Source organism: Puma concolor, chromosome A3 (assembly GCF_028749965.1).
Source record: "Puma concolor isolate L17-30 chromosome A3, mPumCon1.1.hap2, whole genome shotgun sequence".
Taxonomy (NCBI): domain Eukaryota; kingdom Metazoa; phylum Chordata; class Mammalia; order Carnivora; family Felidae; genus Puma; species Puma concolor.
This window is the reverse complement of record NC_141669.1, coordinates 51,371,794-51,397,958: the sequence shown is the minus strand read 5'-3', so window position 1 is coordinate 51,397,958 and position 26,165 is coordinate 51,371,794. Positions and strand designations below refer to the sequence as shown.

General features: G+C 54.1%; 1 protein-coding gene across 4 annotated transcripts in view; it reads right to left on the bottom strand.

Annotated features, from left to right (window-relative positions):
- Window positions 1-25,600, bottom strand: part of RAB11FIP5 (RAB11 family interacting protein 5) — a 37,765-nt gene extending 12,165 nt beyond the window's left edge. Inside the window, exons 1-3 of one of the 4 annotated variants that reach the window (XM_086700845.1) lie at window positions 24,824-25,600; window positions 4,077-4,513; window positions 3,244-3,943 (exon numbers count right to left, since the gene is read on the bottom strand). In XM_086700845.1, the coding sequence (XP_086556971.1) occupies window positions 3,244-3,943; window positions 4,077-4,513; window positions 24,824-25,254 (1,568 nt within the window). In that variant the 5' untranslated portion in view covers window positions 25,255-25,600. Of the gene's footprint in view, window positions 1-3,243; window positions 3,944-4,076; window positions 4,514-16,515; window positions 17,594-24,823 lie in introns of those variants that run through there. The other 3 variants (XM_086700846.1, XM_086700848.1, XM_086700847.1) reach the window with 3 other exon arrangements.
- Window positions 25,601-26,165: the final 565 nt, after the last annotated feature.

Here is a 26,165-nt window from a genome sequence, read left to right as displayed (position 1 = left end):
ACAGCAACAGCTTTTTTTCTGGAGACTGCACATCCGACCCGTAGTACTGCTTCCGGCCTCTCCCTGGGGCACCAGTGCCACGTGGGAGCACTAGAGGGCGCTGCCGCCCTTCCCAGTGAGGAACACCCAGCAATCTGCAATGGTAGCCCCGGGGGGGCACAGGTGCCCCGAACCTCTGAGCCTGTAGACAGACTCTGGAGCTCCACTGGGGGCCTGAAGCTACCTTTGGTCACTCCAGTTCTGGGTATCTGACCTCATTCTCTCCTCAAAAGCCCAGAGCAAGCCCTCTGGGCAAGTGCCAACACTCATTTCTTCCAGACCACCTTCCCGGCTCTGTCAAGGCCCAGGGCCAGGGTGATGCTGACGGACTCACTGTCCAGGTTTCACTCCTGTCCAGATTAGGCCACTTGACCCAAAAAACAGCCCTCCCACCCCACCCATCCTGGATGCAAGGCCACAGGGCCAGCTCTGGTGGCCTATGCCCTCAAATGAGTCTCCAAAGGGCAGAAATGCCTGGATGGCCTCCATCCTGGTGAGGACAAGCTCAGAATTCAAGGAGAAGGGCACAAACCTCAGCTTCCTCATGTCTATAAGTGAGCCAACTTCTCTGGACTCTGAAGGGCCACTGGGAGACATAGAGACCCAGGATTAGGAAAATAGGCTATAAGCAGGAGTGATGACAACATCAAAGTCATGTCCTGCAGGGGTCTGAGCCCAAAGCCTGGGCACATGAACAGAAATGACCTCATGAGCAATTGTCTGCCCTGGAAAAGGCCCTGAGATGCCCCACAGACAATAGCACTGAGCCCATGGTCTGTGTTCCATCTGACCCAGGCACCCTAGCTCCTCCCAGCAAACGCACTGCCCAGGTCTCCTGCCACCACCTTCCAGACTACCACCCATAAATATCTCTAAGTTGTCACAGGGCTATAGGCTCAGCCTGGGCTTCTGAGACAGGCCCATCCCCTTTTTCCTTATCTTCCCTCCGCTGCAGGTGGTCAGCAGTTCCCCTGGGCTCTGGTGAGTAGGGGCTGGGCAGCGGGGACAGAAGCTGATATACCTATAGCAGGGGATGCAGAGGGCAGCATCACCCAGGGACTGCTCCAACCCCCGCCCATCCATGTGTGAGGCATCCTGGGGGCTGCCAGGCGGCCAGGCCTGAGCCCTCTCCCTGCCCTTCTCCGTGGACTCGAATTCCACTGGGAAAGAGAAAAACCAGGACTGCAGGAGTCCTCTCCCTTCTGCTGGGGAACGGCTGTAGGGCCCACTCTCAACCCTTCCTCACTGTGCCCAGCCTTCACACCCCACCTCCTGCCCACAGACCCGTGGACAGGGGAGGGGCAGGCTCACTGAGGGCAGAAACAGCGGCCCGACCACACTGGCTGGAGCTGCCACAGACACTGCCTGTCCAGGGCCTGCCCCTTTGTGAAGGGGGGGGACATCTGCTCCTAGGACCTAGGCCTGGTGGCCCTCCCTACACCCTGTTGGACAATGCAGCAGCCTCCGATGGTCAGAGTGAGGAGTAGTCAAAGGGCCAGGGTGGGTGATTTGGTCATCTGAATAACCAATCGTATATTTCTCATATATATGTGGTCTTCATCCACAGTTTCTGGCTCATAGCTTCCAAAACCCTTGAAATTTCCTAAGCAATAAGAGCATCTTTTAATATTTGGTCTCTTGTCTGCAGTTCCTGAAATGCTTCAGAGCCATAAAAGTGAAATGGGCATCTTGTTATTCGTAACAAGTCCCTTTCTACCATAACTGGGTTTGTGTGGATGAGGTGACTCTTAAAAAGCCCCTAAGGATGGGGGCTGGTTGCCAGCGGAACCAACCATGAACAGAAGGGTGGAACTTTCAGTCTCACCCTCATTTCTGCAGAGGAGAAAGGAGTTGGAAGTTGAGTTGATCACCAGCGGCCAATGATTTAATCATAAGCGCTTGTGTGATGAAGTCTCCATAAAAACTCCAAAGAATGGGGTTTGAGAGTTTCAGGGACCAGTGAACATGTGGAGATGCTGGGGGTGTGGCATGCTGGGAGAGGGCATGGAAGCCCTGCGCCCTTTCCTACCTTGTCCTATGTATCTCTTCCATCAGGCTGTTCCTGAGTTATAGCCATTTATAATAAAAGAGCAATCTAGTAAGCAAAGTGTTTCTGAGTTCTGTGAGCCACTCTAGCAAAATAACCAAACCCAAGGAAGGGGGCGGGGAGATGGTCACTGGAACCTCTGATCTACAGCTGGTTGGTCAGTAGCACAGGTGACAACCTGGACTTGTGACAGGCATCCGAAGTGGGCGGGGGGGGGGGGGGAGAGTCAATCCTGTAGGTCAGTCGTGTAGGACTGAGCCTATGTGGGGTCTGATGCTATCTCTGGGTAAATAGTGTCAGAATTGAGTTGAATTGTAAGACATCAAGCTGGTGTCAGAGAATTCCTTGGATGTGTGGGAAACCAGTCCCCACAGTGGAACCAGGTACAGAATCCTAATTAGTACCAGAACCCTTCTGAGAGCTCTGCCAGAGCCTGAGCTCAAGGACTCCCTCATCGCTCTCATGGGTGGGACTTGGCACATCCACAACAGAACAGCCATCAGCACTTGCCATACCCCAAGACCAAGGATGACAGTGAGGGCCAGAGCCCTAACAGTCTTCAAGGACAGAAGGTAGGTCACAGATTTTAAAGGAGTTGTCCACAGCCCCTTGCCAGCCCAGGAGCATAACTGGGGAGGGGGGCATCAATGACTTGGCTCCCATCGCTCAGGGGGAAGAGGTCACAGAGCCAACAGGGAACAGCTGGGATGGAGGTGGAGGGTATGAGGTACAGGCCCCGTCCTGCCTCTCCACCTGCCAAGGCTTCCTGGCCTTGAGGCCAAAGGGCAAGAGGTAGAAGTTGGAAAGCAAAGAATTCACACAAATAGCCTTTCCTGCTTTTCTTCCCTTCTCCCCCCCCCCCCCCTCAGGGGGTAGGCGTGCCAACTCAGAAGCAAGACCCATGAGCAGGAGACTGGACTCCTCAATCCACAGGGCCCCCAAAGCGCTGTGCCCTTGCAACTCACCTGTGTCCATGTGCCAACACCGAGCCCTGGCTTAGGGAAACAGCACCCTCCCCCAACTCAACCATGCAAAGCCAGAGCCCCAGCAGCCTGCCCAAGGGCCCCATCTGCTCCATTCTCCCTGCCCCAGGGTCCAGGCTGCAAATACCCCAGCATCCTTCCCGAGGAGCAAAGCTGGTTTTGCCAAGGACGTACCTGGGTTTCTGAGTCGGTTCCTTGGCTTCTCTGAAGCCAAACCAGCTACTCTTGGCCTTTTCCTCCCCGCTGGATGAGTGGTGGGGGGAGGCCCCCAGCGTGGGACCCCCCTTCTCCCCCAGAGAGCCACGGCGCCCCAACTCGCTCCGACTCAGCCCCTGGTGGTGGTGGTGGAAGAGGCCCATCCGGGGCTTCCGCTCCTCCTTCCGGGCTCCTTCCTTCTCGGCCACAGCCTCGGAGGAGGCCACCATGGGTGTGGCAACCTGTACTGGCTTTCCCTCTGGGAGCCGGGCCCCCTCTTCCTCTCCAGAGCGGTTGGCCCCAGTGGCCAACACTTTGGCCTGAGAGCTCAGCTCCTCCTGTCCGGGCAGCACCTCTGAGCTGCTGGTGCTGCGGCTGCCTCTGCCCCCGGAGTCATCTGCGGGCCGAGTCCCCTCCTCAGCAGGCCGGGAAGACACACTGTGCAGGGAGCTGGAGGGTGGGAAGGGGCCCGAGATGGAGCTGCGGTGCCGCAGGGGGGCCTGGGGCTCCTCGTTGTAAATGTGGCTCCCATTGACACAGAGCGAGGAGCGGGAGGCAGCTTCCAGGTGGCCCTGGAGGTCCAGAAGGGATCGGGGTGGAGCCGCTCGCATCTGGCTGGCCTCATCACTGTAGGTCCTTTTGTGAGTGAGCAACTTGGGGGACTGGGTAGCGTCCCTGCCTGAAAAGGAAGCACCCCATGGGGTTGGCAGCAGGAAGAGAAGCCCTGGTTCCTGGTGGGGGGCCTTCCCCCACCACCCTCCTTGTCCCCCTGTTCCCCACCCCCCACCCCGGGGCGCTCAGCCCTCACTCACCCCCTTCGGTGGACAGCCAGCTGCTACGGCTGGGCGAGCGTGTGAGGAGCTCTGCGCCCGGGCCCTGGTAGGCCAGGCTCCCGCTGGCCGAGGACAGGGTGCTGTCCGAGCCCAGCGAGGTGTTAGACTGCGTCAGGGAGGACTTGCGTAGCTTGTTGCGCAGGAAGAAGCCTTTGGCTTTGCCCATCTTGCCCAGGCTGCCCAGCTCAGGATCCTCCAGGGCGCTGCTTGGGAGGATGGCGGAGGCAGATTCCAGCTCATACTTCTTCTTGCCCTTCATCTTGTCCTTGATCTTGCTGAAAGGGGACCGCGGCTTGTCCTTCATGGACAGGTCAAACATGCTGGCGCTCAAGTTGTTGCGAGTGAACTGGATGGTGACCTGGATCTCTCCACGTTCCTTCTCCTTCTTGCCCGCCTTGGAGTGCAGCTTGTACCACCTGCGGGAAGGGGGTGGGAGGCAGCTGTGGTCACAGCACAAGAAGCCCGCTCCCCCCCCCCCAACAGGCTCCTGCCCTGACGCACAGGCCCAGCCTTCCCAGCCACAGGCAGAGCTGAGAAACTATCTACAGCTTTTCCATGATGAAGGAAACCACATCCTGTGTAGGGGAATCTCCTGGGTGTTACTGGGCAGGGCAGCGGTTACCACTCCATGCCACCCTCCCATCCCCCTTCCCTGAAGCTCGGATATCCCCCCTCTTCCCCCTCCCTGCCTACATCTGCAACTCTGAGGCCCAGAGGGGTGAGACTAGGTGTGGAGAGGTCTCTTAACCCTCCAGGCCCCTGGTATAGACAGACCTACTCACATTTTTCCCTGTTTACATCATCTCCTCTGGCTAGTCCCAGCCAAAGCTCTGCTCCGAGCCACTAGTGAGCCCAGGAAAAAACAGCTCATCCAGAGGCCCAGGGCCAGGAACACATGTACACAGGCACCCCTACCTCAGTCACTTACTGACTCATCCGAGCCCCACCAGGAATACCTCTGCAAGACGGGGGGGGGGGGGGGGGGGGGGGACACTATGGCATAAAGTGGCCTCAAGGAGACCTCAAGAGACCCAGGGAAGGGAAGGAACACTCGCATCTGCTGAGCATCGTGTGTGTGCCACAATGGAGTACAAGGGTTTTCGTCTGACGCTCACTCACACCTTACAACACGCCTAGGGGGTGGGGGCCACCACCCTGATTTTACACATCAGGACGTCAAGGCTCAGCAGTAAAGTAACTTGTCCAAGAACAAGCAGCCAGGAAGGACAGAGGAGACCGAGAGCCAGGTTTTCACCTCTCCAAAGCCCATGTTCTGCCCACCACACACTCCCAGAGAGACCCCTCACACACATGAGGACTGCACAGGGTGGGTGGAGCCCGCCCTACAGGGGAGCGCTGTGCATGAAGCTCTTCCTCTGCTGCCCAAATCCTCCTCCCGACCACTCGCACTCCGAGGAGTCTGCCCGGAGGTCCACCCAGGTCCCTCTCCCATTCTGCTCAGTGGGCCATACCCCGTCCCATCTCCTACAGATGTGAGCAGAGAGATTCTGCAGAGAAACTGAACCAGAAAGGTTCTGGACGTAGGGACGCCAAGATGGGTTCAGGTGCAGGGCTGAAGACAGGAGTGACTAAAAATCAGCCCCCTTTCTCACACCAACACCCAGAATGTCTAACCTCCCTAGCATAGAAGAGCTAAACACAACCCTCAGAGGATGTGTTCCAGACAAGTTGGGGGAAATCTCCCAGAAAGTAGAACAAAGATGAGGCGATGATTGGAGGTCAGTCAAGGAGTTTCACCACCAAGTAACTGGAGAGTCAAGAAAGATGAGGGAGTCTTCTTCCATGTGTGAAGGGCTTGGGAGGCCTCTCTCCAATCCACAAGACAGGAAAAAGGCTGAACAAGCTGAAAATCAACAACTCACAGGGAATTTTTAGGGCAGTGAAACTATTCTGTGTGATACTGTAATGGTAAACACATGTCATTATGTATTTGTCAGTACCCGCAGAATCTAAAATACAGAGAGTGACCTCTAATGTAAACTACAGGCTCTAGTTAATAATATTATATTGGTACTGGTTCATCAGTTGTAACAAATGTACCACACTAATGTGAGATGTTACAACAGAGGAAATGGGGAACAGGATGGGGATCAGAGTTAGGGAGTGTATGTGAACTGCCTGTACCGTCCATTTGTTTTTCTGTAAATCAAAAACTGTTCTTTAAAAAAAAAAACTGTATACATTTTAAAAAGGAGAGGGGGGGAGAGGGAGGGAACAGAGAGCACAAAGTGCGAGAAATAACACAAGAAAGTTTTCCTGACCTGAAGGACATGAGCATCAGCACACAGGGGCCCATAAGCACGTAGCACGATGAATAAAGAAAGACCCAGCCAACAGGTCTCACTGTGAGGTTTCAGAATACCAGGTATAAAAAGGAGAGCCCAGGGGCTGGGTGGCTCAGTACGTTGAGAGTCTGACTCTTGATTTCAGCTCAGGTCATGATCCCAGGGTCGTGGGATCAAGCCCTGCGTCAGGCTCTGTGCTGAGGGTGGAGCCTGCTGAAGATTCTCTGTCTCTCTCCCTCTGCCCCTCTCCCCTACTCGTGCACACACACACGTTTTCTCTCTCTAAAATAAATACAATTAAAATAAAATAAAATAAAATAAAATAAAATAAAATAAAGGAGACCCTGGGTGCTTCCAAATAGGGAAGACAGGTTGATATGTTCAGGAATCAGAGTAACATTGGATCTTCACTGGCAACAATGGGTACATATGGAATCATGCCTTCAGAATTCTGAGGGAAAAGTTTTCCAGCCTAGGATTCTAGACCCAGCCAATCAAGCATGAAGGTACAATGAGACCTGGTAGAGATGGTCAGATTGGTCACTGAAGGGCTCAAAGTCCCGCGGCACATACATATACTACACCCACATATACCCCATACTACCCACCCTCCCACCCACCACCACCACCACCCCCAACACTGCACCCCACACACCCCTCCCACACCACACACCCTACAACCCCCCCCCCACATGCCTCAGTCAGTGCAATGGTGGTCACCCCGAACCCTGAAATCTGCCTACCCCACGGCACCAGCTCCCCGAGCTTCTCAGCTTCTCACAGACATAAACGGGTTGGGAGTGGGGCATCTTCTGTATGAAAAAACGTCTTCCCAGGCCACGTGCAGTTGCACCCCTTTGGGAGAGTCCATCATGACTGCACCCTTGTGTGCCCATTATGAGCTACGCGCCTGTCCTGTCCTAGGTGACCCACGCGATGGCCCGAGTGCAGTGAGCCAGGGCCGCTGGTTTTCCCTCCTAAACCATCCACCGGGCAGGCTGCGTCAGGGCAGACGGTGGCACAGGCAGGCAGGACAGAGGACCCTGCTCAAAGTGTGCGTGCACGTCTCCATGCTCTCACAGTATGCAGGGGCAGGAGGAGGAGGGAGAAGTGTGGCAAGAAGAGAGAGAGCTGAGAGATCAAAGGCATGTGTGAGAGGATGTGTCTGGGGGCAAGAGGGGAGGGTTACTAGAAAAACAAACCAGCTTGCATCAACATCCTCACACCCCTACTTTCTCAAGCCAGTGCCCACCCTGGGCCTGACACTCTGACTCTTTAAAGGCCGGGCACTAGTCACTTTCTCCAAACCTAGACCAGGCCCTATCTAGCACAGAAGATCCTGGGAGGTGGAGAAAAAGAGAACTGTGTGGACTCCACCCCAAACCCACTAGCTCTGAGTAACTGGAATCGGCAAGTACAGACATCCTTTGCTGGGGCATAAAGGTCAGGGGCCCTCAGTCCCAGCTGGTCACACTCCATACATCGCAGGATGAACAGTAGCTATCTGTGGGGGGTGAGGCTGCAGGGAACAATGACCGCCTCCATTGAGTATTTTTGTCCGGTTTGAATTTTTTATAAGGAATATATATATATATATTACTGTCACAATAGGAAAAAGAGACCAAAGAAAACGCTTGTTCCTATCTTATCTCCTCAGTTGCTTGAGCCACAGAACAGGCTGCTGGCCTCTCCCCTTCCACCCTTCAGATGAAGGGAGCTTGCATCATTAGACCACAGGGAGGCTTAGGCCCTCTGCCTAAAGGATCCTTGTTCCCTGCCCTTCCCTACCCCCACATAAGGTCACCTCTGCTTCTCCTGCTTTTCCCCAGGGAATTTGGGTCTGTGTCTATCTGTCTGCTTGTCTGTCTCCGACCTGCTTTTCAGGAAGGCCAGGAGTGAAGAGGAAAGACTTTCCTTACCATTTTCTGAGACTCCCCCATCCAGAGCAGAGTGAGGCTGCCTCTGGACCCCAGCCACTGTCACCCATCTACCCCCCTACCAGTCCAGGGCAGGACTGAACTGGACCCTGCCAGGCACCTTGGGTGTCCTGGGACTCAACCAGAGCAGGCCTTCTCCAAAGAGTATGACCCACACCAGCTGGGATGGCAAGGCCACATAACCACCAGCTCCCAGACAAAGCCCACATCCCTCTCCTCGACCCCTTGCTTCTGCTTCCTCCTCCTGCCTATCCAGATGGCCCCTAGAAAATCCCAGACCTGCCAGACCCTGTGGCGCACGGTCCACTGGAGGCTAGAAGGCCACAGACATTGCCGACGTGGGCTGATGATCCCTCAGTGAAACGATGGAGATTCTCTTTACAGAGCCCCACATGCAGCAGATCCCACTGGGCATCTCATCCCCACAAAGCGGGGTTCCCACGGGGAATGTGCCTACAGGGTCCTGTGGCCCAGCTCCAGTCCCACCTCCTCTAGGAAGATCTCGCAGCTGCCACCATCCTGGGCCAGCCCAATTCTTCCTCTTTCTGACCAGGCACAGGCACTCTGAACCAAACTCACTCCACAACCAGATCTGTTTGCAGTCTGCCCCACAGCTACCTAGTCCTGTCATATTCTGGGTGCTCAAGGTCTCCCTAGCAGGACTGGGTTCCCTGCAGATACTTACTGAGTAACCCCCAGGGTACACAGCTACAAAGTAAATAAATAGCGCATGGCAGTAAATTCTGAGATGTTACAAGCTCTCAGTGATTCCCTGCCTCCACTCCCTCTCTTTTCCCTCTTGCTCCACCCACCCCTTGCTTGGAGCTCTCATCTGGATGCCCATGGCAGCGAAGCATGGTGGCTAAGAGCTGGGCTCTGCATCCTGAGTGCACACCCTGGCCCCCACCACTTACCAGGTTACTTCCCTATACCTCCGTGTCCTCAGACATCCAGTGGGAGCCACCCTCTTGGACCCCTGGTCAGTGCGGAGCCAATGCTTCCCATTTACTCTCAGACAGTGTGAGGGTCAAGGTGGGTGGGGCATGTGAAGTCTCCAAGGCCCAGGCAGCACACACGCAGGAGACGAGGGTTTGACAGTGACGATTATTATCTGGGACTTGTCCCCAGTGTGTCTGCAACCAACCCATGATGGGCACCGACGAGAAGGAAGAGTAAGGGGAAACTCCTTGTCCCTGAAGAGAGATGCACAGCTACGATGCTGCGCTTCAGGAGTAACATACATCAGCGCTTCCCGAACTGCAAAGTGCAAAAGGATCACTGGGTCTGGTTAAAATGCAGATCTGAGGCCATGGACGTCTGAGAGGCTCCATTTCCACCCAGCTTCCGGGGATGCCCATGCTGCTGTGGACCACACGTGAGAGGGGGAGACGTGCGGCACGCTCATGTCCAAGGTTCTGTACCTCCTTTACTACCCACACAGTCCAGGAAGCGGGGTCCATTTTCTCCATTCTGTAGATGAGGAAACTAACCCACAGAGGTTTGTCACTTGCCTGAGTCACACAGCGGGTAAGCAATGGATTGGAACCTGAACATGAGGATGCTGAACTCTCAGCCCACGCCCTTGACCTTTAAGATGTAACATTTCTCATAAAACTGAATGCAAACACTCAGGCCTCTGGACACCCTGTCCAGCGACAGAGGCTGGAAAATTCCTGGACGTATACCACAGATGCTGGCACAATCCCAGGAGGATGTCGGGATTCCGACACCCTGGAATGGTCACTGAGGGAACCTTGGAGCTTTGTCCTGTCTGCAGGCCATTAAAACCCTATCTGAGGGCAGCCCAGCCTCCCCCAATGGCCATCAGAGTCCAGAATTCCTGGGAGGACAGAACCATGGAGAAGCCTTCAAGGCCCCTTGCTCATCAGCCAGACCTCCCACAAGCTCCCTCAGGCTGACAAAAGTTCAGCAGGGCCAGCTTGGACTTAGGACTTGGCACTCAGCCTCTTGCCCTGCCTCCCCCCACACCCCAGGGACAGAGGACAAAGGTGGGATGGAAGGGGTAGGGGGCTAGTTGCCTCACCTGTTCCCAAGATTACGACCTTAGTTACTCCTGTCGGTGGGGCTTCCCGGCCCGCGGTACCCAGCTCTCCACCTATTTATCAGGGAATGCTGCTGGGCTAACAGCTGCCACACACCATAACTGGAAATGCCCAGCACCCGGTGAGCCAACCTAGGGCTGATGTCCAACTCACACATGCCCAGGTCAGGGCAGGTCCTGTCAGAGACCGGGGGCAGTAAGGGCTGTGACACACAGGCCCAGGCACACCTGACTCATCGTCAGTTCTTATCAGCCCCAAATGCAGCTTATGACCCAAATAATGGTGCCCCAGTTAGCCCCCACATATCATTTGTTCAGTCCCCAAACCCAGGACCATCTTTGTCTCTTCTCCCCCATCTCGCACCCCACATCTAAACTTTGAACTCTGCTGGTTCTATGTGCAAATTATATCCAGAATTCTACCCGTGTCACCACTGTCACCCTGCAGTCCAGTCCACCACGATCGCCCCCCTGGACAGGACAACTCCCTACCATCCCTGCTCCACCGGCAAATAGGCACAAAACACCCTGCTCCTCAGAATGGTAGAAAGGTCCCATCTTTGGGTCCTGGCTCCTCTGACGCTCTGCACCACTCATCCCACACTCACCTTCTTGATGTCCCTGAGCCCAAGGCCACTGCACTTGATCCTCCCAGATCGTCAGGCCACGGTTCCCTCACTCACTCACATCAGGTGTCCGTTCATCGGCACCTCCTCAGTCTTCCCTAGTACCCCCAGGGCACATGCCTTATTCTGTTTCTTCAGTGTACTTAGTACTACTGGACATCCCACGTGCGGGTGTGTGTGTGTGTGTGTGTGTGTGTCCTACACAGTACAATGATGAGACGTCTGTCCTCCCCTGCTCTATAGGCAGCAACTGTATTCCGTTCATCTCTGCATCCCCCGCACTTAAAAACAGCAGACATCTAAATATTTGTTCAGTGAATGAACAAATTAATCTAGGATTTGACTTTGGAACTTATCTGTCCCCATTCACCATTGAATAATTGTGTAATGTTTCTCTCATTACAAACCCATGGGTCTTACCCATGAGACCAGGAGCTCCTGGAAAGCAAGGGAGTGCTCCCTGCCTCCCATCCCCAATAGGAGCCCTCCAAGGGCAGGAGCCACAGGTGCCAGGCTTAAAGGGGACAGTTCCAAAAAGGGGCCTTCTTTAATCCTGACAGCCTTACCCCCCATTTCTGAGTGAAGAATCTCATTCACTTCCTTGGGAGAGAAGGCACTGAGCTAGATCTGGGAAGTGCCCAACCCAGTGAATGGAGGTCGGTGAAGGTGAGGGAGGTTGGGTGTTGACCACATTCTAGCCCATCATTAGGACACTAATCTTATCACCATTGATAGCTACACCTCTCCTTTATCACTTATTGTGTGCTGGGCACCATACTATGCACTCAACACTCCCATGATACCTTACTAATCCTCTTAACAGCCCTGTGAGGTGGGTGTGGGGGGCAGTCCTCGAGGGTGGCTACAAGCACGGCCTGTGGAGCCAGGCTACCTGGTTTAAGCCCCAGCCCCACCACCCAGGACAGGTCACTTAATCTTTCTACACCTCAGTTTCCATACCTACCTATAATGTGGGGGTAACGGATATCCAATCTGCTCTCCTCACAAGACAACTAGGAACGTTAAGTGGGCTATCTGTGGAGCACTCAGAGAATGGGGCCTGGCACAGGAGAAATGCCAGACGAGCGTCAGCTCACGTGTTTCTGCAGATGCAGACACGGAGGCACAGAGAAGTCCAATGAGTTAAGTCACACGGTTCTTTTCAGTAAGTAGCAGAGCCAGGACGTGAACTCAAGCTCCCTGACTCCAGAGACCCTGACCTTGATCACTGCACTAGACTGCCCCTGTCTGCAAGTACAACCAACACACAGAGACCCATGTCCCCATGTCCCTGCCCAACCAAGGAATCCAAAGTCACCCCCTTATTTCTCTAGGGCAGGGTTATGTGTTAGATGGAAGACAAGTTACATCTTTCTTTCCCCTAACCTCTAACTGAAATTTAGTATTTCCGCCAATGATGAGTTTTTGCCAACAGTAATGGTATATAGTAGCAGTCAGTACCCATAAGTGTGTTACCAAGAGAAACCAGACATTTTTACATCCCATGACAGTTGTGGCAGATGTTACAAAATATGGTTGATATCCATCACTACTCTGAACTTTAACTTTTTTAAAGTTTATTTATTTTTTGAGAGATTGAGAGACAGTGCAAGTGGGGGAGGGGCAGAGAGAGAGGGAGACACAGAATCCGAAGCAGGCTCCAGGCTCTGAGCTGTCAGCACAGAGCCCGATGCGAGGCTCGAACCCATGGACTGCAAGATCACGACCTGAGCCAAAGTCGGACGCTTAACCAACTGAGCCACCCAAGTGCCCCCTGAACTTTAAAGCTGTTAGACAACCACTGGACTGCATCACTTAATATAGTGATAACAGATATGTTACTTTAACAAATGTTTCCACATATTGATAAATGTACTTCAATATCATTGGTGTACTTTATATTCTATCCAGTTGAAGGGGTTGTTCTGAAAAGGGGTCTACGGGCTTCACCAGATACCAAAGGGGTCCGTGGGACCAAAAGGACTCAGAACATCTGCTCTAGAGTAGGGAGGGAGCAAAGGCAGCAAAAAAGCAGGTCTTTCCCTCCTGCCCCACTACACAACACCCAGGCTGAGATCTCAAAGCAGAGGACAGGCACTGCTCCCCATTGCCCACCCAGGGGTATGGGAGGGCCTGGCCAGGGGCCAGAAGCTGGCTCAAGGCCTTGAGTCTCTCCAGCGTCACGCTACAGTGCTCAGCCTAACCCTCAATACCCTGCACACCAGTGAAGGTGACTCCAGAAAAACAAAAACAGCCAAACGCACCTGCTAGCTAGGGAGCAGACAAGCTTGTTTTGATCAGGCCCCTATACCACAATCTCTAACTTCCTGGAGGGTTGCTCCTCACCTGACCTTTCTTTGCTACAGCTATAACCCACCAGGTATGCAGTTTCTCTCTTGTGACTATGGATGCCACCTCAGCAGAGACAGGCCTCACTTCAGACTACCGAACAGCTACCACCAGGCTGGGAATGAGGGGTCTTGCAAAGCTGACAGTGGCAGGAATCGAACCCCACCCTCTGAGGCAAATGAAGTGAAAAGGCCTGATGTACTGGCTGGAGAATCTTCCAGAAGGGAAAGTGAGGAGCCAGCACAAAGGAGAGAAAGATATACTGAGCCAGCTCTCCTTTCCTGACTTCACTCTCCCCATGTAGAGAAGTTAGTACAAATGGGGGCTACAGGGCTCTGAGTGGAGAAGATTTGCAACCCAGAAAGTAAATGTTGGAGAAAATTGCAGGAGAAAATACAAAAATATCTATCCTTAACATTATCTGCCCCCATATTCCTACTCCAAGCCAGCCATCAGCCATTTCGAGCGATGTCGTACAGAGTAAATCATTTGCCCTGGAGAGAGTTGCAGCCCCAGACACGAGCCGCCTTGTCTCCACCATCCCCAGGTTCATGAGGCCCTGTGATCTCTGCTTTGGCAGGAACCCCCTGATGTGTAAATAACTAGGATCATGCACAATATCATTGGGCAGGGTGGATTTTTAATTTGAAAGCCATCACTACTTGAAAAATAATGGCAAAGAATTGCCATTCCTGCTATTCCTATGGAGAGTGACCCCAGAGTTGAGAGGGAAAGCTCTTCCTTATGCCAGATTCCTGAAAGGTGCAGAAGAAAAGGAGAGCTGGGGACAGAGGTGGTGCTCATCCACGAATGCTAAACCCACTGGGTGACACGGTGATGGGGAACCATGGTGGCTGGGTCAGACTAACAGGACCCACTGCTCAAGCTGGGCCTCACTGACAGAGAGACCCTGACAGCGAGGCCAGGCAGCTGCATCAGCCACCCCACGTGGAAGGACTCCTTTCAGCAGGTGGGGCATGGGGACCAGGCCTTCCAGACCCAACAACTAGTGCTCAGGGGCTGGAGAACCGAGGTGAAGGGCAACATGAGGAGCTCCTCAGCCAGGGCCACAGTGTCAGCCTCAAGGACAAGTGACTCAGTTCTATCAGGCAAGGGTCTGAGATAGAGGCGGAAGGACAGTCACACTGGGAGGTCTAACCAGGCATAGGATGGGAGCCCTATCTGATCCTGACTCAGCAAACCACCTAGGAAGAAAAAAGTTCTGATATCAGAGAAATTTGGATATGGACTCTGATACTGGATGATTATTAAGGAACTGTTGATTTTGTGTGTGATAAGGGCATTACGGTTATGTTAGGGAGCACGGATCCATTTACACTGTCCTTCTGGTCCCACTTGGGACTAACAGTGCATTTCCATTAAACCCCAGAGGCCAGGACACAGGCTTTTTTTCCTTATGCTATGACTGAGCCCTGCTCCTGGTCTCTGAGCCTTGTGTGGACCTGTGAACTCAGCCCTGCCCACTCATGGCCAAACCTCAGCACAGGGCCTGGCATGTGGGATCCCGGCACTCAATGCCAACACCGTCCCTCTTAATTTTTTTCAATGTTTATTTATTTTTGAGAGAGAGACTGGGAGAAGGGCAGAGAGAAAAAGGGAGACACAGAATCCAAAGCAGGCTCCAGGCTCTGCACTGTCAGCAAAGAGCCCGGTATGGGGCTTGAACTCATGAACTGCAAGATCATGACCAGAGCTGAAGCTGGACACTTAACCAACTGAGCCACCCAGGTGCCCCCAACACCATCCCTCTTAGAGGCACAGGGCTCTCACCCAGACATAGGAGGCCTCAGCTAGACCTCCCAACATTTCCCAAGTATGTGCCAGGAACAAGAAGGGAGAGTCCTCAAGCAGCTCACATCTTGGTGGGGAAATAAGATAGCCACATAAATCAGGAACGTGGTCAACACCACGAAAGTGCACAAGCTGCATAGGAAAGTTAAAGGGGAGTACTACGATGATTTCGGGAGGGTGGTGACAGGAAAAGACAAGCAGAAAGGGGCTTTGGGGCACGTAGGAGACTGCCTCCAACACTGCACTTAAGGGCTGTGACTTTATTCCGGGCCCTGAAGAGCGCTATGGGGTACAAAACAAGGACCCAGCCTGATGGATGCTGTGCTGTAGGAAGAGCGTGGGACAGCAGGGACAAGGACAGCACAGATACAAGGCAGGGGCGACAGGCAGGAAGCTGACACAACCCAAGGCAGGTCCCATGGCTGGGCTGACCCAAGCAACTCCGTACGCCTCAGCGATTACTTCTCATCGTAAATTAATAAACTGCCATTCTGGTTTATAAAAAGGCAGCAGCAGCTATGCTAACAGTCCAGAACAGAAGTAAAAAAAAAAAAATAATAATTTCCTAAACTAGGACAGGAGCAATGGGAGGGGCTAGGAGTGCCCTCCCTCTAGGGCCTCCTTTCCTCCCCTAGCAGTAGGGTGCCTCCACCCTGCACTCTCAGTACTTAATGACAGCAGGGACTGCTACTTACCTTTTACCCCCAAACCCAGGGATGGGGCCTGATATTTGGAACACTTTCCAATACTTGCTGGATAAATGAGATGGAATTGGCAAGGACTCAGCTAGTCCCAAAAATAAGTTGAAAAAAAATTATTTTAAGGTCATAGCAGGAAGACAGGAAGGAGATCCAGGTTCTAGTTCTGGATCTACTAAGTGGCTTTAAACCAATCATTTCACCTCTGTAAAAGGGAGCAATAAGAAAAGCCAGTTAGGGGCGGGAGGGGTGCCAACTAAGACTGTCATTACTCAGGGAGCTGGAGGGAAGCTGGAAAACCTCCTCCCCACAGTCTCCTGCATGGGATGCCCTTCCTCCTCTCCAAAACCCCACACAAGCATTCTTCCTCACATACTATCAGATACAATGACATGTGCAGGGCCCTCAGGCCCATCTTCTGGCTCCCCACGCCCACAATCAAACCCACCCTTTGATTTGGTATCTACAGCAAGACTGTAAGCCAGACGCAGTCCTGGGGCAGGATATTGCCTCTTATCGGCCACAGGATGATTCTTATCACCCACTCTAGAACCAATAGTCCTCAGAGCCCAGAAGCGTCACTTCAAGAGCCGCCCCAGCCTCCGTGGACATGGCTTGCTCAACTCACCTCAGAGCCCAGCCAGGTCCAGCTTCCCTCCTAGGCACAAACATCTCAGCTAGTGCCCCCTACTGCTGCAGGCTCCAGAGGCCTGTCACTGTCAGCTTGCCTCAGACTGGCCAGCGACTATGCTCACTTGGCAGAGGAAAAGCCATAAAAATGCCCAGAGACGAGTCTAACCACCCCAACAGCAGCAGGAAGTATGTACGGCCAAAAGCACAAGGTAGGGGAAAAAGCACTGGGCTTGCAAGTCAGAGATCTGGCTGCCACTAACAAGTCATGTGACCTTGGACAAGTCATTTCACCTCCTGAGACAGCAGTCTCCACATCTGTAAAAATGGGGGTCACCTTGTCTGCCCACAGGGAAGAATGAAATGAGATGATGCCAGGAAAGCACTCTGAAAAGTAGGCCAAACCACACATAAAGATTTGGGTTCACTGTCTATCAAGGGCCTTTTATAAGCCGTCATCAGCCCCTAGGAGCAAGGTGGCCCAGGACCCCCCAGTGATGACTCTGTCCAGGAGGAAGGAGAGAACCAGCAAGATGACCTCTCTCAGACGGTCTTGGTCAAATGGGGGTTGGGGACTAGGAAGAAATTCTACTTAACCACACCCCCTCTCCAGTTTGATCCTAACCCCATATTCACCCAACATAGGCGTGTTGGCTCATAGGGGACAAAGCTAAGCAGTGTCTGTCCCCTCTGCCAGGGTCCCAGTTCAGACGCACCATAGGTGGAGATGACAAATAAACATCCTGTGTGGGACAGTCAGTCTGAGCATAGGTAAAACCTGTGTGTGGAGAACGCTGTATTTGTGCAGACAAACATTAAATGCATAGAATAACTTTGAAAAGTTACCCAAGAACTGGCAATACTCATGCCTCTGAAGACAGGAGCTGGAGGATTTAAGGTCAGGGCAAAGGAGATTTTTTCATGGCACACCTTCTGTACCTTCAGAATTTGAACCAAGTAAACTACTCAAAGAAATGATAATAATGGGGCACCTGGGTGCCTTAGTCAGTTAAGCATCGACAATTGATTTCGGTTCAGGTCATGATTTGTGAGACGAGCCCCACGGCAGGCACAGCGTGGAGCCCGCTTGGGATTCTCTCTCACCCTCTCTCTCTGCCCCCCACCCACATGAGCACGTGTGGTCTTTGTCTCTCAAAATAAATAAACTTTAAAAAAAAAAACACAAAATAAAACAAAATGTTAAATACTACCACTATATTAAAATAATAATAAATAAATAAATATAAAGTCAAGCTGTTTTGCTAAGAGAGGCACGGAGGAAACTAAGATTGGCTCCCCTCTCCTGGCCCAGCCCCAGAACACTCACTTTCCCTTCCAGGAAGGGAAGTCTCCCTCCCAAAAACTCACCCAGCCTCCATCACAGCCTCAGCTATCATTCAAGGACCTGCCTCGCCCAGAAAGCCACCCTGATTGCTCCAACCCTGCTGAATTCACCCTTCTCCTGACCCCTTCCTTCTCTCACATGTGTGTATGCTGCTTTGTAGGTTAATTATCCTTCCTGGGTAAGTCTTGTTTCAAACACATTTTTGCCCTTCTAGGGAAAGGGCTATACATTTCTTTCTCTTGTTTTCTCCGAAGCCCTGACCTAGGCACAGCGGTTGCCTAGTAATTGCTTCCTAAATATTGAACAAAAGAAAAAAAAAAAGAAAAGCAAACGACTGCATCACTGTGAGGCACTGGATGGCTCAGAGTGTTCTGTCACAGCAAAACAAGCACGTGATTCTTGAGAAAGGTCAGGAAGTCTTATATCTGGTGATGCTCCCAAGCTCTGCTCTACTGCACAAGCCAATGGGAGCAAATCTCTCCAGGGCTGGGGTGTCCAGGGCCAAGGCAGAGCTTCCCAGGCTCCCCCAAGCTCCTGAGAGACACTCTGGTGACACTGATATCCTCCCTCCCAAAGTCCCACACAACACCTCCAGCCCCTGAGACAGACATGACTGGATTTGGAGCTGCAGATCACACACGCCCCAATCAGCCAAGGCTTCACACAAGAGAAGCAGGCCATGCTTACAGAGCCCCAGAGATTGGCCCTGCAGAGGAGAGAGAAACCTTCAGGAGGGCAGCAGCAGAACCCCCGTCCTATGCAGAACCAAATCATGAAAGAAATGGGGGAAAACTGAGGGGGACAGTATAGAGTGGTGATGAAGAGCACAGAATCTGAAGCTAGGGTGCCTGGGTGCAAATCCTGACCCTGCCATGTATGTGTGCCTTTAGAAAAGTCATTTCAGGGTGCCTGGGTGGCTTAGTTGGCTAAGCGTCCAACTTTGGCTCAGGTCATGATCTCACGGTTCATCAGTTCAAGCCCTGCATTGGGCTGTCAGCACAAGAGTCTTCAAATCCTCTATCTCCCTCTCTCTCTCTCTCTGCCCCTCCCCCGCTCATGCAAGCTCATGAGCTCTCTCAAAAATAAACACTAAAGAGGTGCCTGGGTGGCTCAGTCGGTTAAGCGTCCGACCCCAGCTCAGGTCATGATCTCGCGGTCCGTGAGTTCGAGCCCGCATCAGGCTCTGGGCTGATGGCTCAGAGCCTGGAGCCTGCTTCTGATTCTGTGTCTCCCTCTCTATCTGCCCCTCCCCCGTTCATGCTCTGTCTCTCTCGGTCTCAAAAATAAATAAAAAACGTTAAAAAAATTTTTTAAAGAAAATAAAAAATAAAAATAAACATTAAAAAAAATTATTAAGCGAAAAAAAAGAAGTTACTTCACCTCTCTGTGCCTCAGTTTCTCCATTTGTTAAACAGAGTAACAATACCTATACCTCAAGGGGCTCCTGTGAGCTACAGTAAGTCAAGCCCATAGGACAGTGGCAGCACAAAGAAATGGCTTAGTAAATGATATGCCTCCCTAACAAGGCAATAACAGCCCCCTAAAACAGACTGCTACATGCTGCCAAGGTGGACCTCACAGGTCTTCAGTGTTCGTCTCTTCCTCAAGGAGGTGTCCCTGACCACAGCCGAGCCCAGCAGCTCTGTATGCTCTGAACATCTCCAGTTCTCCCTGGCAAGGCCTGAAAACACAGCACTTGCCTATGGCCCTTTCTCCAAAAATATGCGGTTCATCCTCCTAACAAAGCCATTACCTTCCCGGCATTCAGGCTGGGATATCCATGCCCTCCCCTCCTCTGAGCCCCTCCACCCCACCCAGTGTCCAGACACTCCAGAAAAGCCTGTGGATGAGACTGCTCCTCCAGGCCCATAGATAAGCCCCAAGGCCCCCTACCCTATCCTAGCAGCAATGTCCTTCTCACACTAAAACCCCCTGGGATGCACACAGGGCCCCAAATGCCTTCTCTTCGTTGGCCCGAAATCCTACGGGCTGCCAGGGCCTAACAGAGACCAGCAGAGCCCCACCCTCCACTGGCGGCTGAGTAGCTGAGTCGGTATCGCTCCCCTCCCCAGCCTCAGCCCCCTCATGGAAGCACTCTTCCAGCTCTGACATTGCAACTCCATGATCAAGGGCTGTGCTTCCCCTCCCCGCCACACCCCAACCCCTGGGTCAGCTGAAGGTTGAGGTGGCCCGTGACAAAGCCCTTCCCTTGCGCAGCTCCTAGAAGTGCTGCCTCCTGGGAATGGAACCTGCGGAGTCCCTGCTGGCTTGCCCTTCACTAAGGAGAGGCCTGGGCCCAGCCCCACACCCAGGACTCAGCCCGACCAACCGACCAACGGACCAACACTGGGCTGTCCAAGTGCAGCTCTTCTCACTGGCTGCCATCCTTCCTGAGGGAAGAAATAACCTAAGGGGTCCTCGGGCAGCTCACTAAAAGCAAAGCCGTTAGACCCTTCACTGGCAGCACAGCCAGCTATATAAAGGACCCACATTGTAGACTGATTTTTATCACTTGGCTGTGAAAAGGGCCAACGCTTCTTCATGACTACACAATTTTGCAGAGGACTGGCCCTGTACAAGGAAAAACATAGCAAACTGACTTGCAGAGAGCCCGGAGAGCTCCTGTCATTGTGTTAATGATCTGTCCCGGCACAGGATAGGAAGGGCAGGGAAAATGTGGACAAGGCCAGGCTAGTCATCTAGCTTCGGCAAGAGCGTCGTGGCACCAGGGGACCAACAATAACAAGTGCAGCCGGCGGCCCCCATCAGTGGAAAGGGAGAGCCCTCCGGTTGCCTGGAGTGGAGGAGCTGCTGAGTTATGCCTGTCCCTGGCTGGCTTCGGAGAGGAGAACAGGGCAGAGACGGGGTTCCCACCCAGGGCCAGATGCAGAGGGAAGGGGAAGCTGCTGTGCCAGCCAGGAACCGCCCAGTCGGACGGAGGAGTCACTTCCTACCCCTCCCCTCTGCCCCAGCACCGCTGCTCAAGCAACCCCAAATAAAAACTACCCGTAACTCAGGGAGTGGGAGTCAGACCCTACCCCTCCACCCCCCACAGCCAAAGCAGACTTCCCCAGCAGCTCCACAGGTCTGGGGTTGGAGCAGGAGCCAGAACCAAGGACCCTCATGGCCTCAGCTACTTCCTGAGGAGCAGTCACATCTGGAACCTGGTGGAGAGAAGGCTGCGGGGTCACGGGCACAGGAATGCACAGGATGTCTGGAGGCTAAGAGATGAACAGAAGCCCTCAAACACCAGCCCAACCTAGGCCAGCAGGCTGCATTTTCCCTCAGGTGCATCTCACAGTGCCCCCAACCCCACCACTCTCAAGGGGATCTCAGGTCTCCACGCCCAGCCAGGCAGAATACTGTAGTCTCAAACCTAAGCGGTCCTGGGCCACAGGCCTCCACAAGGCCCTCCATAAAATCAGTGGCACGGGTCTGACCAGATGCAACAGAACCTATCAGGGTGCCACAGTTAGCAGCCTGTCCATGGTCCCAACAGTTCTATTCTTTGGGATAAAAAAAACCAAACTGGTCCCAACCCAAATTAAACCCAGACTCAGCCTTCCCAAGGGGCCAGGCTCTAACCATCAATCTAATAGGCCCAGGATGGGTGGGGAGGGGTTCTTTACAGCAGGGACTCTTTTACTCCACACACAGCACCCACTGGAGAGTAGTACCAGGAAGGGTACAGAGATAAAAACCAGAGAGGAAATAGTGGAGAAACATCTCAGGATTTTCAGACTTGTGATGATGCATATATGGCTTTACTGGGGGGAGACAGCTATAATCAGTTTCCTCCTGTATTACGTTAAATTATGTTTTGAGGACTTCCTCTTCAATTATTTGGAAGCCTCCAGTGAAATCCCTCACCTCAAAGAGCACCCCTTGACAAAGGAGCTTCAGGAGCCATGAAGGCACCTCGCACCAGTCACCATCATCACCATCATCCCACAAGGCAGGGTCCTCAGCGTAACCACAACACCCATACTTTGAAGCCTTGCTCTAGGTCTGCAACTACACCAAAGCTTTTACAGACACTGTCTTATTTAACGTTGCGATTCCATAATTATTTTTCTGACCTTTGCAGAAATGAGGAGACGGGTTAAGAAACTCGCCTGCTAGGAAGTCACAGAACTAGGAGTGAAACCCCAGGCTCCAGGTTCTTAAACACTGGGCTGTCCAGCCTCCCCAACAGGGCAGGGGCAGCTCCAGCCCAGGCTGCTGGGGGGCGCTACAAGCTGAACCGAGCCGGGCTACAGCACCGCAAGAGGCCTCCCAAGCCCAGCCCTAGTTCTCAAACCTGGAGCATCAAAGAGAATGAAGGACTGCAAGGGGTCAGCCTATTTCATCAGGCACTCTCATACTCCTGGATGCACTCTGCCACCCATGGTCCTAGGGTTTTCCCAGGCTCAGGCTCTTCTAAGTTCTGTATTGTTTCCCCCCATCACATGAGAAAGTTTTTTACAGGGCAGGGACGTCACCCAGACACTGTTACCAACAGCCTCCCTCCACTATCATTGCTCTTCACCGACCAGCAACCACATCTAGATGCTTTACCTGCACTCTCATTTCATGCCTCACATCAATCTTGTAATAGCCCCATTGGACGGATGAGAAAACTGAGGCACCAAGAGTTTATTTGACTTGCCACAAGGTGGCAAGTTTGAGACTAGAATCTGTTTCTTGCAACTCCACAGCCCCATCATCATAACCATGAGGCTGCCCTTCCCCAGTCAGGTTCTGTCTTGGTGACATAGGGCTGCTATCTACCTTCCATGAGACCACCACAACTGACTGGCTCCTGGAGTTAGAGTGGATGGTGTTCTCCACCATTATTCAAAGCTGAGGAGGCTACACCCTGGTCCTCTCCATCTTGCCCTCTCTCCACTGGGAAATGTGCAGACTCACTGTCTTAACAGCTCACGCCAGGGTGCTCCCAGGATATGCACCCAGGAGTGGCCATTAAAGTCAGAGGTGGGAGGTGGGGACCAGAGTTGGGAGCAGCAGCTCTCACCCTCTGTCAGTAGGCATGCTGTTAGGTCCAGCTTACTGGAAGATCAGGCAGATTTCACAGACTTTTCCTCGTCCCACCAGGAGGGCCCCTCTCCTTTCTGCCCCCTCCAGGTTCTATAAATAACCCAGGTCAATGCAACAGAGGAAAAGCAGCTGGTAGGTGCAGAAAGATCCTGGTGAGAAAGAGGACTTCTATAAAATAAATTAAGGTTCCCTTCAGATCAAGGGGTGGCAAGTCAAATTCACCAAGAGGGACTGTCCTTGGCTGCAAACAGGCAGGCCAACCTGGGCCTACAAGCACAGACAGCTCAGGAAGAACCAAAGACCAAGAAGAAATCAAGAGCAGAAATTGAAAAAGATCAAAGCCCTCCCCACCCCAAGTCACGGACTTCACAGAGGCCTCTCCCCACAAGCCTAGAGACTTTCTGTCTCCCCCTGTATACCAGGGGTATCATATACTAGTCTGGTCAGATTAGCTGAGTGGTGGAGGCTGAAGGACCAGGAAAGAAAGGGGTGGAATGAATTTGGGGACAGAAGCCTCTTCAGGAAAGAAAAGGGCTAAGAGATCCAGAGGAGAGCTTTCTGCCCCACCCCCACAGCCTCCCTCAGCCAGAAAGGAAGGAGAGGACAGAAAAGCGGAGGAAAAAAACAAAACAAGGGCCAAACTATACCACATGATTCCACACCCAGCAACCAAACAGCAGCAACTCAGAGAAAAGGAGAGGAGAAGGCCAGGGGAGGGGGGAGGTGGAGTCAGGTCACAGCCCTGCCCTGAACCTGCCCTATGCTACCCAGCTTCCCATTCCAGGCCACAGAGCCATGAAGGCCCTTTCCTCCACACGTTTTGAAAAACATTCAAGGTCAGATCCTTTCTAACCAAATTCTGCTCTCATATGGGTCTGCACCTGCTCCAACAAGGTTTCCTAGATTTACTCAGTTAGATGCCATTCCAGGTGGGCAAACCTTTTCAGCACCTGTCCTCACCTAGGGCACACCCCTGCCCTCATCCCTTTACCCTCCTCATCCAGGGTCCCTGGGGTCCAGGGGAGGTGTCACCCCAGTTAACCCCTTGAATGATCCACAGCAGGTGCTCAGCCCTAGGGACTGGCTTTCAGATCCTGCCCAAGTCCAAACAGGAAATGGGGCTCCAAGTCTGAAGCCTTGATCTTAACACAGGGAAGGTTAAACACTGCCAAAATAAATGATTAAAAAACACACAGGCCCTTCTAGGTGGAAGTGGCTGGGAGATGATCTCCTGCTGTGCACTAACTGTGACGCTGCCTTCACCTCAAGCAGGACAGGCAGGACACTTGAAGGCTGCCTGAAGGGTTTCCTTCCTTTAATTAAGAGGTTCTCCTGTTTTCAGAACAGGGACACAGAGGGGCAGGGTTCCAGAGGCCATCCAAATACCAGGCAAGAAGCAGATGCCCTCTGCATTTTCCAGATTTGGTGGGGCATCTCGGGTCAATCTAGCCATCAAGTAGAGCACTGCACCTTTCCTTCCCCCACAGGGCGAGGCCGTGGGCCTCTCCACTACCCTGCGGGCCTGGGTTGGGGCAAGCGCCTGCAGTGCCCCTCCCCTTCCAGGAAAGGGAGACAGGCCCAGAGGCCCTAAGAATGGCCCCAAGGTTTTCCTTCTTGAGGTTCCCATGGTGCAAGGGCCTCTGGATCCCACTCCGAACTTTACCGGGCCATCTACTCCTAAGGCTAGGCCACCAATCATACCTCCCCCCTAGGCTACCCAAGGACACACCAGCAGCCAAGCATTGAACGTCGCAAGGAAGGGGATCGATCGGAAGGGGACCCAAAATGCAAAGAAGCGGTTTATGCCCTTGAGCGCGCGGCAAAGGGCGCACAGCCCTGGCCGAGGTTCGGGGTCCCGCTCCCCCGCCAGCCCCGCCCAGCGAGGCCTTTAACCGTTTCCGCGCTCTCGGCGCCCCTCACTCACTGCGTGTGCTGGGCGCGGCCTGCGCCGAAGACCTCGTCCAGCGCCACCGTGGCCTGGCCCAGGAACTTGTCGACGCCGATGAGGGAGCGGTGCATGGTGATGAGCACCAGCTCACAGGCGGCAGCGGAGCCCGCGGCCCAGGGCGCCGGGCCCGCGTCGGCCTCCTGCGCCCGCAGCAGGCCGTCCAGGGCACCAGGCGGCAGCTCGAAGGAGCACTCCTCGCGCCACTCCGGGCAGCCCGGCGTCTTCTCCACCACCGACGTGCTGTACTTCTCACGGCCCACCTGGATCACCGTGTACGCGTCGCTAGTACTGCCCGCTCCCGAGCTCTTGCCCCGCAGCCCGCGGGCCCGCAGCACAGTCACCTGGACGTGCGTGGGTAGCCAGCGGGAGGGCCCAGCCGCCGGCTCGGCGTCCCGCACCAGGGCCATGGCGGGGCAGGCGACAGCGGACGAGGGCCGGCAAAAGCGGGAGCAGACACGGAGACCGTGAGAGGAACCAGGCAGCGGGCGGAGGGCGGTCAGGAGCCGGCTCCGAGCGCCGCCGCCGCCACCACCGGGCCGCCGCAGCTGCGGGCTGGGCTGGGCCGAGCCGGCAGCCGCCTCCCCGCCTCCCCGGCCGCCGGCCGCGCCACGACGTCAGCGCCCCGCCTCTCGCCCTGCCCCGCCCCGCGACCCAGACCCGCGCGGCGGTGCGGCAGTGCAGCGGGGGCCCTGGCTGTCGCGCCCCGGCGCTGGCCTCAGCAGACCCGACCGGAGCTGGAGGGGCCGACGGGCACCAAGGGGTGGGGCGCGCGGCCACTGCAGAGGGGTGGGCGGGGCTCCGGCATTGGCCCCGCCCCGGCCTGGGGGCACCCGCGGAACCCCGCCTCGCTTGCGGGAGCGCGGCACCCTCTGCCCGGTATGAAAAGCCCGCTCCGCGTCTCCCGGCCAATCCCAAATCTTTCTTCAAGATGTCCCTGCTCCGAAAGCCCTGCCCTGCAACTGCCCCGGCCCGCCCCTCCTGGAATGGCCATCCTCTTGGCGCGGGCAAGTGGGGGTGGGGCGGGACCCCGCTGCCCCCTCCGTCTCGAGCCGCGCTCCAACCCTGCTCCAGCCGGTCCCTGCCAGGGAAGATGCTGCGTGAAACCAGAAGTGAGTCCCGCTCTGGCACGTGACTGGCCCGCGACAGCGAGCTGGAAGCCGGTGAGCTGCCCCGGCTTCGGACCTCCGCGCGCTTCGGGGACCTACTGATGAAACGGGACCGCGCCGCGGAAGGCGGGAGAGCTGGGCTCGCCCTTAGCGGACACTGCGGTGGGGAGCAGCGTGATGAATAAATAAGTAACGACATCAATATTTCAGCT